A 13,850-nucleotide genomic window follows, 5' to 3' on the forward strand; every position below is an offset into this window, starting at 1 on the left:
CAGTAACACATGTTGGTGTGGTCCCACGGGCAACTCAGTCCTCTCAATAACAACATGTGGAAGAACCCCCAGATCAGTCTAGAGAAGACAACCTGGGAACTCCTAGGGCCAAGTTCAGGGGTGTCCAAAAGGAGGTGGACTCACCTAAAGCCCACTGACTCCGAGGTGACCCTCAAAGATTGGGTGACTGCAGATCAGTATCATGTTAAGGCTAAGGACGGTAAGAGAACCACAAGTCATGACCCAACTCTCCCAGTGCATAACCACATGCTAATGGGAGGATATATCTTTTGCCGGACTGATCTCCTCACACTAGAGAAACTGTAAGCTATTCGGCTTTTTTTCATTTTGTAAATTTTATGGTTGATGATTAAAGGTGATAAAATTCCTAACAAAATTCCCTCAATAAATTGTTTTGTTTAAATTGAAACTGCCATAAATTCTGTTTTGCCTTCAACATATTTCTACTTTAAATGGCTTGTGCAGACAATTCCCTTGAAGAGCTTTAAAATGCCTTATCAAAACCAATATAGTGCTTGATGGAGTACACCAGTGGGCCCTAGGGTCACTGAGCTGGCAGCAACAGTAAGTCCACGTCACAGGTCTGTATCATGTAATGCTTTTCAGAACCCATGAAGATACAATTTAAAAAATGAAATCTTTGTTTCCCCTCCTTGATTGGAAGAATTTTGCTTCTCTGACAATTACAACCTCTTTCTAATTTCAAGCCTAACATTTATTCAGTCACCTTTTCCCCATTTGTTCTTGTGCTGGCATTGTCCTACAGCCCAAATGTCGATACTTTTCTTCCCCTCTACCAAAAAGGCAGACACTCTCAGTCCCTCCCAATTTTTTTTGTGCTTGCATATAAAAGCCGAATGACATTCACAAGGTCTATCTTCCTTTCCCTAGGTTGTTCCAGAAGCTCTTTTTTCCTATGATCATTCTAGTTTGAACTGTTCATTTGGAGCATCAATGACACTGTATTACAGCTTTAACAATCAGATGATGTCACCAGGGTCTTCTGCAGCAACACTGGAACATTTCTGTTGCTACAGGGAATTCTAGTTACTGACCCATCCTAAGATTTTTTTCTCTCAGTCATATCACATTAAGTATAACATTGTTATTATCAAAATAATAAACCTCACCTTTAATGATGTTTCAGATCAATTGGTGACTATTTTGTAGCAGAAATTCCTCCAATTAATCTCAGGCAGCACCAAGATCAACAGGACAACCACAGAAAAGGAAGTACACTGCCTATGTGCTGCAGACCTCGAAATGTAGAGGGGAATCTACAACAGCTAAAAAGTGATAGAGCTGCCGCTGCTCTCAGTTACCTTGAATTTTCTTTAGTAATCCCCACCTCTTTCTCCGTAACATCCCATGAAGAATGAATAAAATGCTTTGCTCAAGTTGGGGTAAATGATACCTACTGCTTGATACCAACGCTTGTTGATTGAAGTGAGTACAGGTTTAATTCCAGGAGCTCAATGACAGTAGGGTTCAGAGTATGACACAAAAATCTCCACAAATCACTTATCTTCTGCCCCTAAGAATATCCCTGGGACACTTAAGGTTTAGAACTCAGTACATGGAAAAGATGAGAGTCTCTTAGAACAACAGAGCTGCAGAGCTCAGCTATGAGGTGCTGCAGACAGAGGGCACACTGAGCAAAACACCCCAGTCTTGCCTGAGAGGGCAGAGGACCAGGCAGAAACCTTAGTGTTTCAGAAAAAATGCAAAATCCCTTCTGCCGACAGTTCCATAGCAATTCCTCAGTCATCTTAAAACCTGAAAGCGGGGAAAGAATCTCAATTTACAAAACCAGGGAGAGAGACATTGTGACTGTATTCAAATGCTACTACTCTTTTTTAACCGAAAAATGGAGAACCTGGGAGGAGATCATTTAGTCTGAGGAACTGCAACTACACACAGGTCTGGTAAACTCAATGTCCCACACTAGTTCACTGGGAAAGAGTGACAGTCCCTGGAAAACAGTCTCTGGTTTGGGTGAGACCAAACTATTGTCTGTGGTGCCAGGGCTTGGAGTCGGAGCCTTGCTTGTGGGATGGGTCACTAGATGCCCTTCTTTCAGGCAGGTGACCCCTGATTCAAGCCTTGGGATGAAAATCATCTCAGTCTTAAAATTACGTTTACGTCCACAACAGACTAGTTATCTCAGACTCAGGCAATGGAGAGAAATAGGCACTTTTTAGGGCATGATTGATCTATATTCTTTTAAATATCTGCTTCTGTATGAAAAGAACTGTGTCCTGAACTCCACTGGCTAAATCTCTTGACTATAAAGGGAGCCCAGAGCGACTAGCTTACATATAAATAAATACAATGTAGATGTCTATACTTAGCCAAATAAATCCCACCCCCAAAGTCCACCATGGCCCTAGCTGTCCAGATTTTCAGTAATGCATTCTTCTTTAATGACATCTACTCGTCTGGAGTTGAGCCATACGGTTTCTGTTTCCTTCAGGCCATGGAGCTTGCTATATCTGTACCTCTAGCCACACTGCAGTCAAACAGCCCTGTCTGCCTGACTCCCTCCTCAAAAGTCCTTTCTGGAATTCTGAGTGCGTGAGCGGGTGGGTCTTCCGTAAAGTCAGTGCAAGGACTCTTGCGACGAGTGGCATGCAGCAAATGCTGCTCTGCAGGCAAGGAACTCTGAGACTTTCGTCACAGATGTAGTCCAAGACGTAGGACTGACAGAAGAAGAGGAGAGAACACACTAGTACCCACAGGCAGAAAAAAGACAAGGCGGGATTTAGACTGGAAAACCTGGCAGACGGCCGCAGGGTTGCTGACAGCGGTACAGTGAGCTGGCAGGTGGTGAAGGCCGTTTCCCCCCCTTCAACCAACCTCACAACCCCAAGGTCTCCTTGCTTTCTGAGCAAGCCCGCAGCTGTCATCTGTTTCAGCAGTGCAGCTGTTCACAGAAGATCCAAGGAGGATCAACAGGCCCAGCATGTTTTATGCACTGCCCTCAATCAAAAGTGTTTGAAACATTCCCTCCTAAAATTTCTCCAGAATAATTAGTCTTCAGACAGAAAAAACCAGCCTGAGCAACACTAGACCATAAACCAGTGGTTCCCAAAGACTGGTTTTAGTTACAACTTAATCCCTGTGACCGATATGATAACTGCAATTACACCTGATAATTCTGAGCAGTCCTGCATATTGCCTACATACTATCACATACCTCAGACAAATTTAAATTTCTCCCAGGATTACAATCCCAGTTTGGGAACCACTGTTTTAAGGCAAATATTTCAAAATTACAGGAGCTTTGATAAGAGATCGAAATGCAGAGGTAACTTTTATTACTGTTACCAATATTCCGACTATAATAAAATGAAAATACTTAACATCAGAACAACCCAACTTTATCTAGGCTTAGCTCTATTTTGACAGGTCTTGAATTTCACAGCTGCTACATGCTAAGTCTAGACATGAATTTGAAAAAACATCTGTTTGATCATTCTTTAGATGTTAACTAGCTGAGTAACCGATATTTAAAACGTGTTTGCTGAGCCCTAGACGGAAACAGAATTTTCTATCTACAGTTTCTGTAAAGTGTTGTGCCTCCTATACTCTTCCCCATTACAGGCCCTGAATATCTCCATTGTACAGCCTGGAGCTGGAACCTCATGTACTGGTCGATTCCCTAGTTAAAGAGTTTGCCACAGAATAAACGTCTTCCTGCAGATTTATGAATGCGAGTCTAAGTCTTCGATTACTTTTAAACATGGCCAAGTTCCTAGTTGATTTAAAATAATGCTGTTCTACCCACATTAAGAAGCTAAGACAAATTATTCCTTCTGGGAGTCCAATCTACTATATACAACACTTTTTGACTACAAACTTGTGATTTAAACCATCCACATTCTGGTTTCCTAGCTATAAAGTAGGTATGTTAATGGAACTTAATTTTTTCCTTTTTTTTTTTGTTTGTTTCATATATATAAATGGGAAAAACATCAGAGGTAAAAGCCTTCCACATCTTATCAGATACCTGTACAGCGACAGACAGAATGGAATCTTGATCTTAGTTGGGCTGACACCCATTACTGTGGTACAGAGAAGAATGACAGCTTTACTTCACAACAGACATACAGCTACAAAACTCTTCATAGTACAGGATTTACTATATGAATGAATAAGAGCATTCAATACAGTCACGGGAACTTAAATAAGACATGGAAAGAAATTCTTCACGACGAGAGTGGCCAAACATTGCAACAGACTGCCTGAAGAGTCTGTGAAACCTCCATCCTTAGAGATTTTCAAAACCCAACAAGGCCTTGACAACCCTGTTTTGAGCAGGAGGAGGTTGAACTAGATGACTTCCACAGTTTCCTCCTACCTAAAGTCTTCCATGATTCAGTTGAATAGACTCGGAAAACTTAGGAAAAGACCGTTTCAGTAGGATATTATGAACAGTGAAGTGCTGGACTTGATCTACTAGATTGCAGAAAATGTCATCCATTCTTTTCTTACATGAATCATCCTTTTGCAGACTATGTAAATGTACATTTTTGCAGGATATTTAACATTTTTTCCGTAAGTAATTCTTCCCATTATATGTTCTGTTATTCCACAAGTTTAGCTTTTGACTGAATTCTAATAGGAAATTTAATAGATGTCTTCAGCACATTCCTCTAATCTCTTATTTTCTTTTTTTTAATCATTCTAATACAAAGTTCCAAAAACACTGTTTATTTATCCAGAAGCTATTATTCCCCTTACTAAAGGCTTTCAGAAGCTAGAGCTGGGAATTTCCACAGAATGTTCTCCACCACTTTTCCATGCATGCTGCTCCCCAGCTGAAATTCTTAGGAGCTTTGTCTGACCTGTTTCAAAATATCTCTGTTAACAGGATTTTTACTGGAAAGATCATTCCACCATTTAATACAAGGATTATTTTTTTCCCCTCTAACTCAATCTACAAATTTTTCATGACATACCTTCATTGGCCTCTTCAGCGCTTCCTGAATATCCACACGCTTCCGCATAATGGTCTGGTCTAGTTTGCGTTCAAAAGCCAACAGATCCATGTAGGCCTGGGACTCAGGAACCAGCTCCCGGATCTGAGAAGGAAGCAAGGAATATCCAAGCACTGGAAGCAAGAATCTGCTATGTTCCAGAGCAGTAATACTGACACCTTCCCAGCCCTCAGACAGATGCGCTCAGAAGCAGTTGTCCCTAAGACAGTAGCTCCCAATTAGCGGGGCAGGTCTCAGCGGCATGGTACAAGCATAGGACTGAAAAGCTGGAGCACAGAACTAAAGCTCATGAACTCTGGAAGGCCCCAGCTGGGTCCACAAGGCCTGAATCACGGCTGCTTTTTTTCAAGTGAGGCTTAGCTACAAGCAGCCTGGGAGCCACTGCTCTCGGCAATGCAAAGTACAGTAAAGTTGTCCTGCTTAAACTAAAAAAAGTGCTGGGTCTCTCTAGACTAAAAATAAACGGTGCGTGTTGGTTTTTTAAAAACAAGCGTTACCCATCGTAAGTAAAAACTGCCATTTAGGAAGTCAACCTTTGTCAACACATCTTCTTGGCTGAGGTGAAAGCGACCTCCACATCAAAGTTTCAACATGACCAGCTATGAGGTGTCAACTCGCGATGTTGCCAACTTTTCTTGGTATTTTAATGCATTAGCTAAACTACATTAGTTCTATTAACAAACCCCCTTTTCATTTGTCCTTTTCCAGAGAAGTTAGCAGAGGAGGCGATATGAAGTAGGTTAGGAGGAAGGCCTAAGGATCTGAGCTTAGAAATGGGCAAGTATACCCTTACATGGAAAAGTCGGTTCTTAACTGGGAATAACTCATGCAGGCAAACCATAAAAGAAAGGAACTGTAAGTAATTTTTATATTATAATATAAATATATTATATTTTATATATATTATATATAAATATAATATATTATATAAGTATAATAAATCTACTGGACTGCCTTGTCTATTTCTACGATATTCACTCTAGCTTTCACCTATACAACTGAAATATTTAACTGGTAGAATACTTCTGTTCTACAGGAATTAAAAGCTAGTTGGTATTCCTGTTTTGCTTTAGAATCAGAAGTCTACAGTTTTAATTTGGTGTAAGATGCTAACACCTACGTGAGAGCCACAAGGCATACACACACCTCTTCACTGTGTTCTGCAAGGACAGAAGAACTATTGCACGAGGTCATCCCAACAGTCCGTCTATCCTAGTACTGTGTCTCTGACAGCATTTGAAAGTTGTTGCCCTTTAGTACCTGCAACAGCCTGAGGCATGGCGTTCCAGAACCTCAACAGGCAGTGTGTGAAGAAGTACCTCCTTCTGCTCATTTTGAACCTGCCATCTGTCAGCTTCATTTGATGCTGTCTTCTTGCATAGCTGGAGCAGCAGTAGGCAGGCATTCCCTATGCACCTCCTCCATACTGCTCATACATTTTACAGTTTTTTGTCATCCCTTTCTTAATATCTTTCTTTTCCAGCCTGAAGAGGAACAATTCCTCCCTTCTGTTTTTAGACCGATCAAGACTATAAAATAAACGTCTCTTTCAACCTTATTTATTTGTTTGTGTGTTTTGAGATGCTAGAACACCTGCTCTATTTACAGCAGGACTGACACTTTGGAGAAGCAGAAACCATGGAGCCAAAAGCTCTGTTCAACTTTAGCTGAACCACTATATTCTTTCACAAAGTCTTAGTATCAGCAGAATAACAAAAGAACATGAACACTTTTAAGAGCGAAGCACAAAGCCCAAGCATTGCCCTGGAAACATCAAGGAGTTGCCAGACAGCTTGCAGAATAAAGACAGCTAGGCAATACTTCCTCCCCACAGCGAATACAGATCTTGGGACCCAACGAACTACCCCAATGCTTTTATCCTGTCCCAGACAGAAGAAAAGATTCCTCAGTTCCTTCCACACAGAGGAAATTAATCACGCTGCACTGCAGTCAATTAAAAATTCTGGACCCAGACATAGTTTCAGTCTTTTAACTCCAAGTTGTAGCACTGTCAGCTCATGAACTCCTAGGCACATGTTGAAGCAGGGAGCTGGCCTACAGATAAAGCACATACGACAGCTGTGATACAACCTTTCCACCTGGTTCACAGGGTACTGGACCCATGATCTAATGAAATTTCTAGTAAGTTCTACTGCCGTAGAAACGGCAGTAATCTTCAATAAATATTTATATTCCACACTTTTACATGTCTTAACCCTATAAAAGTGAAAAGGTATTTCCTATTCCATTCCTATAACTAAACTGGATGTTAAACATTACAAGATGTTAAGAAAGCATGAACACTTTAAAACCAGCCAACAAAGATAATACTGAATATAATTCCCTGAACTGCAAATGGCTGCAGGTTGGGAGAGTATTTGGAGAACTGTACTTGCCTGTGTTTGTACTTTTCTCTAGGTATGTGTCACGGTCACAGTGAAGACGGGATACTGGGCTAGATCAAGGGCCCACTCAGGCCAGTTCTGGCTGCTCTTACAGTCTTTTGCTTTCTCACCCTACTGTTGGAATAATCTTTTGGAGGCATGATAATGTTCCAATCTCATACTCTTTCCCAATTTCCCCTCAAGAGTGAGAGGAAAATTAAAGGGGAGCACCAGCAGTATCACATCACAATGAAGAATTTTCTTTGTTTCTGGTATATCTTAGCTCAAAAAGATACATGTACATGGGCAATTGACTCAGTGTAAGGAACTTTTTTTTTTTTGAAAAAAACCAACAAACCCATGATGGTACCAAAACATTGGAACAGGCTGCCAGAAGATGCTGTGGGATGTCCGTCCTTGGTTGGAGGTATTCAGAACCTGACTGGACAAGGTCCTGAGCAACCTGATGTAATTTGAACCTGTTTTGTGCAACAGTTGGTCTGCATGACTTCCAAAGGTCCTTCTGATCCAAATTATTTTGTGATTACTCAGGCTTAAACAGTTGTCCACTCAAATCATGGTTTTGCCAGGTATTCAGTGAAGGCTTTGTGTGTTTGAGGACTAAGAGGTCACTTTCAGCCTATATGTTATAGAGACTAAATTACAGTTAATTTTTATTTTATTCTATGCAACTGCAAATATACGTTATATGTACTTCATGTATTGCATGTGAAATGTGAAATGTACAAGTAATATATTTAAATTATGAGCACACATGCAAACAAGGCTTACAATTCCTCAGGAGAGTTCCAAAGGAATCCATAGAAATGCTAGTCTATCCAATATCATCTAAGTATATTTAAGGATATCTCCAAATCAAAAACTGTGGAGGACATTAACATTAACTGAAAGCAACCAAGGACAGAGCAACCATACAGCAACAGGGACTCTCCATAAAGGTGGGCTACTCAAGCAAACTTTTTTTATACAGCCAGATGTAGTCCAGTAATAACACTCACCCTTCCACAACACTGGCTAACTAACCTTAACACCTCTGAAAACAAGAAATTAAGATCTACTGTTCATCTTTGTCCTTCCCTTTTACTTCAGACCTGGCACTAGCCACCAGGAATGGCTAATTTGTCATTACCAAACAAACAGGTCAGGGATAATCCACCTTCTGAAAACCTCAATTCAAAACAGGTTAACAGTAGTACTGTAACAGATGAAGTATCTAAGGCTACGGGAGAGGTTGAGAGACAGAGAAATCTTTTGCTTGGCCAACGGGATGGCTGGAGAAGAACAATTCTGGAAAAGGCGGCCTTCCTTCACATTTAAGACTACCATTTCAGACCTGAGAGTAGCAGATTACGCTCAAAACATCGGTCAAGATCAGCTGCAGGTTTCTGTCAAAATGGCTGGAGTACCTGGTGTAGAAAGTATGCTGACTTCAAGCCACGTGTAAGGTCTGGTGGTACAAAGTCAAACTAGTAAAACTTGATAACATATTTGAATTGTCACAGGGAGTTAATGCTATATCTGATACAGAAGCAGAAATGTAATGGGCATGTATTTGCAGCTAAAAGCAACATTTATTTTATCATTACCACTTAGACACCCACAAGTCTATGGGGCCGGATGGGATCCACCCAAAGGTACTGAGGGAGCTGGCGAAGTGCTCACCGAGCCACTTTCCATCATCTACCAGCAGTCCTGGCTAACCGGGGAGGTCCCAGTCGACTGGAAGTTAGCAAATGTGATGTCCAACTACAAGAAGGGCTGGAAGGAGGATCCAGAGAACTACAGGCCTGTCAGCCGGACCTCGGTGCCAGGGAAGGTTATGGAGAGGTTCATCTTGAGTGCCATCATGTGGCACGTACAGGACAACCAGGCGATCAGGCCCAGCCAGCATGGGGTTATGAAAGGCAGGTCCTGCCTGACTAACCTGGTCTCCTTCTGTGACAAGGTCACCCACGTAGTGGATGAGGGGGAGGCTGTGGATGCTGTCTGCCTGGACTTTACTAAAGACTTTGACACCGTTTCCCACAGCATTCTCCTGGAGAAACTGGCTGCTCACGGCTTGGACGGAGGCACTCTTCGCTGGGTGAACAACTGGCTGGGTGGCCGGGCCCAAAGGGCTGTGGTGAATGGAGTGAAATCCAGTTGGCGGCCGGTCACAAGAGGTGTTCCCCAGGGCTCAGTACTGGGGCCGGTCTTGTTTAATATCTTTATCGATGATCTGGGCGAGGGGATCTGGGCGAGGGCACCCTCAGCAAGTTTGCAGACGACACCAAGCTGGGCGGGAGTGTTGATCTGCTGGAGGGCAGGAAGGCTCTGCAGAGGGATCTGGACAGGCTGGATCCATGGGCCGAGGCCAATTGTGTGAGGTTCAACAAGGCCAAGTGCCGGGTCCTGTACTTGGGTCACAACAACCCCACGCAACGCTCCAGGCTTGGGGACGAGTGGCTGGAAAGCTGCCCAGTGGAAAAGGCCCCTGGGGGTGTTGGTCGACAGCCGGCTGAATGTGAGCCAGCAGTGTGCCCAGGTGGCCAAGAAGGCCAACGGCATCCTGGCCTGTATCAGAAATGGTGTGGCCAGCAGGAGTAGGGAGGGGATCGTGCCCCTGTACTCGGCGCTGGTGAGGCCGCACCTCGAATGCTGTGTTCAGTGTTGGGCCCCTCACTACAAGAAGGACATTGAGGTGCTGGAGCGTGTCCAGAGAAGGGCGACGGAGCTGGTGAGGGGTCTGGAGCACAAGTCTGATGAGGGGCGGCTGAGGGAGCTGGGGTTGTTCAGTCTGGAGAAGAGGAGGTGAGGGGAGACCTTATTGCTCTCTACAACTGCCTGAAAGGGGGTTGTGGTGAGGTGGGTGTTGGTCTCTTCTCCCAAGTGACAAGCGACAGGACAAGAGGAAACGGCCTCAAGTTGCGCCAGGGGAGGTTTAGACTGGATATTAGGAAAAACTTCTTCACTGAAAGGGTTGTCAGACACTGGAACAGGCTGCCCAGGGAGGTGGTGGAGTCACCATCCCTGGAGGTATTTAAAAGCCGTGTGGATGAGGCGCTGAGGGACAGGGTTTAGTGGTGGACTTGGTAGTGTTAGGTTTATGGTTGGACTTGATGATCTTAAAGGTCTTTTCCAACCTAAATGATTCTACGATTCTATGATTAAACAATGGTGTGAAACAGAAGTGTCAATCTTCAGAACAAGTACATACAGGAAACAACTGCTCCGAGTGAACGATAATTTAGTTATCTACTAGATGATTTGAGAAAATGATGGTCACTATCTATGAAGCCTAAGTAATATTACGAAGGAAAGAAATGACTGTTTGTTGTTCTGGTAAAACAGAAACCTTGAGGAACACTGCTAGTAGGAGATGGAAACAGGAGCACTGTAATGCCTGTGCCTCTGCTGAATCCAATACGAAAGTAATAGGTTGAAGTTGTCTGGCCTAAACTATACAGGACATGTACCAGCTCCTCCTCGTCTTAACAAATATTATGTAAGAAAGTATGAGAGAGGCATAACTAAGAATGAACTGTTGCTTGTGCTCTGTCAACTTCATCTGCTTCAAGCACGGCTGAATCACTGCTTTCCAAGCCAGACCCTTGCACTGCCATATTCCTGGGTTAGAGACATACTGCGCTTATTTGCAGAAAAGTAATTTTGCTGTGTTACGACCACCTTATCGGGCAATTCAGATAATACTTTGTAGCAATAACTGTCCTTCCTCCCTGTGTTTATTTACTGTTCCATTAATCTCACCCATAAATTTTACCATCAAATTCCACATATTATGCATGACACTGGGGGGAAAAAAAAAAAGCTACACTGCACTGGGCCAAGAACTGCTCTTTCTGGTCCCAGTAGAAATGACTCATTCACTGGTATGTCTCCAAATTGACAGTGAGGGACTTTTTAATTTAAGGTAACCAGTAAGCTCACTTATACTGTAAGATTTTTAAGAACTTTTCCCCTCTCTTTTTACTTTGACATCCCATTAACTCCTAGTCCTATCTCTCACTTAGCCCCAACTCCATCATAACCATCATCATCCTAATAATGCAACTGTGTTGGGGAATGGTGCATCTGTGAATTTATTTAGGATGTCATCTTCATTCTGGTTATCTCATTATCAAATAAATATTAGCAAAGGAAAAAGAGTTTCATGAGAGAAAAATTTATCCATGTTTTAAGCAGAATGTCATGAACATTTCCCAGTTGTAGAAATACGGAGTCATGGACACTTAAATCTAGACTAAACTCTCTCCAGTACACCAAAGAAACAACTCTGCTTCAGTCTCCAAGGCTATAGCAAAAGATGCACATTATGTCAAAACTGATCTAATGTGTCTATTCCAAGCTAATTACTGCTGTGGCTGGAAAAGGACTAAAAAGCATCATGTGAATCCCAAATTTGTTCTTCTAAATATCAAGAGACCTAGCTGTCTCACTTCTGCAAGAAAATTATGTCCCATCCATTCCTTAAACGTGTCAGAAATAATGAAAAAAATAAAGGAAAACAGGTATTTTAGTTTCAAGTGGTCCTTAAGGATACGATCCTTCATAAGAACTTTTTGAGGAATTCACAGTGACACATAGATGAAAAGCAAATACTGGCCATGTGTTGCCCAGCAAAGCTGGAAAAAAGCAGTAGGACAAAGATTCAGTTTTCATCATGGCCAAGTGATATATGAAACCCTACATCTTTCAACAACTTTGACTTGGCATTTTTATTAAAATGATCCAGAAGAGGACAAAAGAGACACAAATGTATTAAAAGCTGTAAAATTTAATTAATCACAACCTGAAAAGACTGTAGGACACTTGAGAAAAGGCTTTTTCTGAATTTGCTGACTGAGCTGCATGGTGGCAGATGAGTTGCAATACTGAACAAACACAATGGAATGCACAATAAAGCAAGCAATTTTTCTGTACTGGTGGGTACTAATGAGACCATGGCTACTGATGGAAGTGACTGAAACTCACTGTGGATAAGTTAGTGAAGTCATCTGCACGAGCAGCAACAAACAGACAAAGATGCAAGGTATAAAGAAGAGGAATGGTTCTGGGGGTTTTATAATTTAACCTGAATGTAAGGAACAGAATCTACAAGTGACACAGGATGGGGAAATCAGAAATAAAGAAAAGGGCAGGGATACGGATCCACACCGTGGTGAACTGGGAGAAAGAAAACACCACAAATCATTAAAGGTATTTGTACAATAAAAAAAACCTAGAAGCAATGAATGTAGGACATAGCTACAGCATGGGGACTCTCGCTGCTTCCCAGGGAAATCTTAAAAGGATTTAGGAAATGGTAGGGGAGGAAACAACAGCCCAGAACACCACTGTAGCCTAACAGGCCAGAACAGTTATTAAATATAAGAGCAGAAAGACACGGAGCAAGACTAAGGATTTTAAAATTACTGCCATGCTTGGCAATAGCATAATCACTAAAAGAACACCAGAGACACAAATGAAGAAATCTACTGACAAACTCAAGAAAATTCTGAGAAAATCTATTGACATGATTAGCAGACAGGAAAACATCCTCTATAATACAAGGTTCCATGAAGCCAATTAATCTAGCTTCGCTTATGAGTATGTATCTATCTACACAAAAAGAAAAAAAAAGTTTCTCTGCCTATCAAAGTGACAACACGATGAACTTGAAATTGTTTAAGTTCAGATTAGAAATAAAGTGAAAATTCTTAGGAGTGAGTGTAGCCAAACACTGAAAAAAAATCGACAATGACTGCAGGGAATATTTCATCACTAATAATTTTAAATACATATGCTCTTACTTACAAGTAAATCCCCAGGCCTGCCTTGTAGAAGTTAAACAAAACCAAAACACAGTAGCAGTAATTTCTCATGATAGGGTCAGACTTCAGATTGTCTAGTTGTATGAAACTAAAAATAAACTAGTATTTTTTTTCTTCTCCCAGAAGATCAAATATGTGCTCTTTCTTTTCAAAGTCTTCCGTAGGAAGGCTTGCCACTCTCTAGTAAAATTAAACAGACCTCTCAATACAACTGTTAGGAGCTGATATACAAGTATGCAGACCATAAAGAACAGACAGAATACTGATAGGAAATGACAGAAAAAAAATCAGTGTCAGTGATGGAAAACTTGAGCTTAAGCTGGAGATAGAGGTTTTCTTAAGTTGCACTCGTTGCCACTGACACATCCAAGATCAGAGACATAAGGAGAAACAGATGCGAGATTTCCCATTTCTGCAAAGAAGAAAGCCATCAAAGCCAGAACACCACACAAACAGACTACAAAACATAGGTCTCCAATATTCTCCCATTGCAAACAGGTTAGCTCTTGATTCCTCTCTTTTGAAAAAAGATTGTAGTGATCACTTCTGTGACTTCTGCCATCAGAAAACACGGGATCTGGGAAATGCATTTCTGGCACAGGCAGTTTTCAAAA

At 41.8% G+C, this 13,850-nt stretch overlaps 1 protein-coding gene across 1 annotated transcript in view; it reads right to left on the reverse strand.

Annotated features, from left to right (window-relative positions):
• The window catches only part of SMARCD3 (SWI/SNF related, matrix associated, actin dependent regulator of chromatin, subfamily d, member 3), a 68,785-nt gene that overhangs the window by 30,954 nt on the left and 23,981 nt on the right, over positions 1–13,850 (reverse strand). Inside the window, exon 4 of the mRNA XM_059818551.1 lies at positions 4,983–5,105. Within this exon, the coding sequence (XP_059674534.1) occupies positions 4,983–5,105 (123 nt within the window). The remainder of the gene's footprint in view (positions 1–4,982; positions 5,106–13,850) is intronic.

The sequence above is a fragment of the Gavia stellata genome, chromosome 6 (genome assembly GCF_030936135.1).
Source record: "Gavia stellata isolate bGavSte3 chromosome 6, bGavSte3.hap2, whole genome shotgun sequence".
Lineage (NCBI taxonomy): Eukaryota > Metazoa > Chordata > Aves > Gaviiformes > Gaviidae > Gavia > Gavia stellata.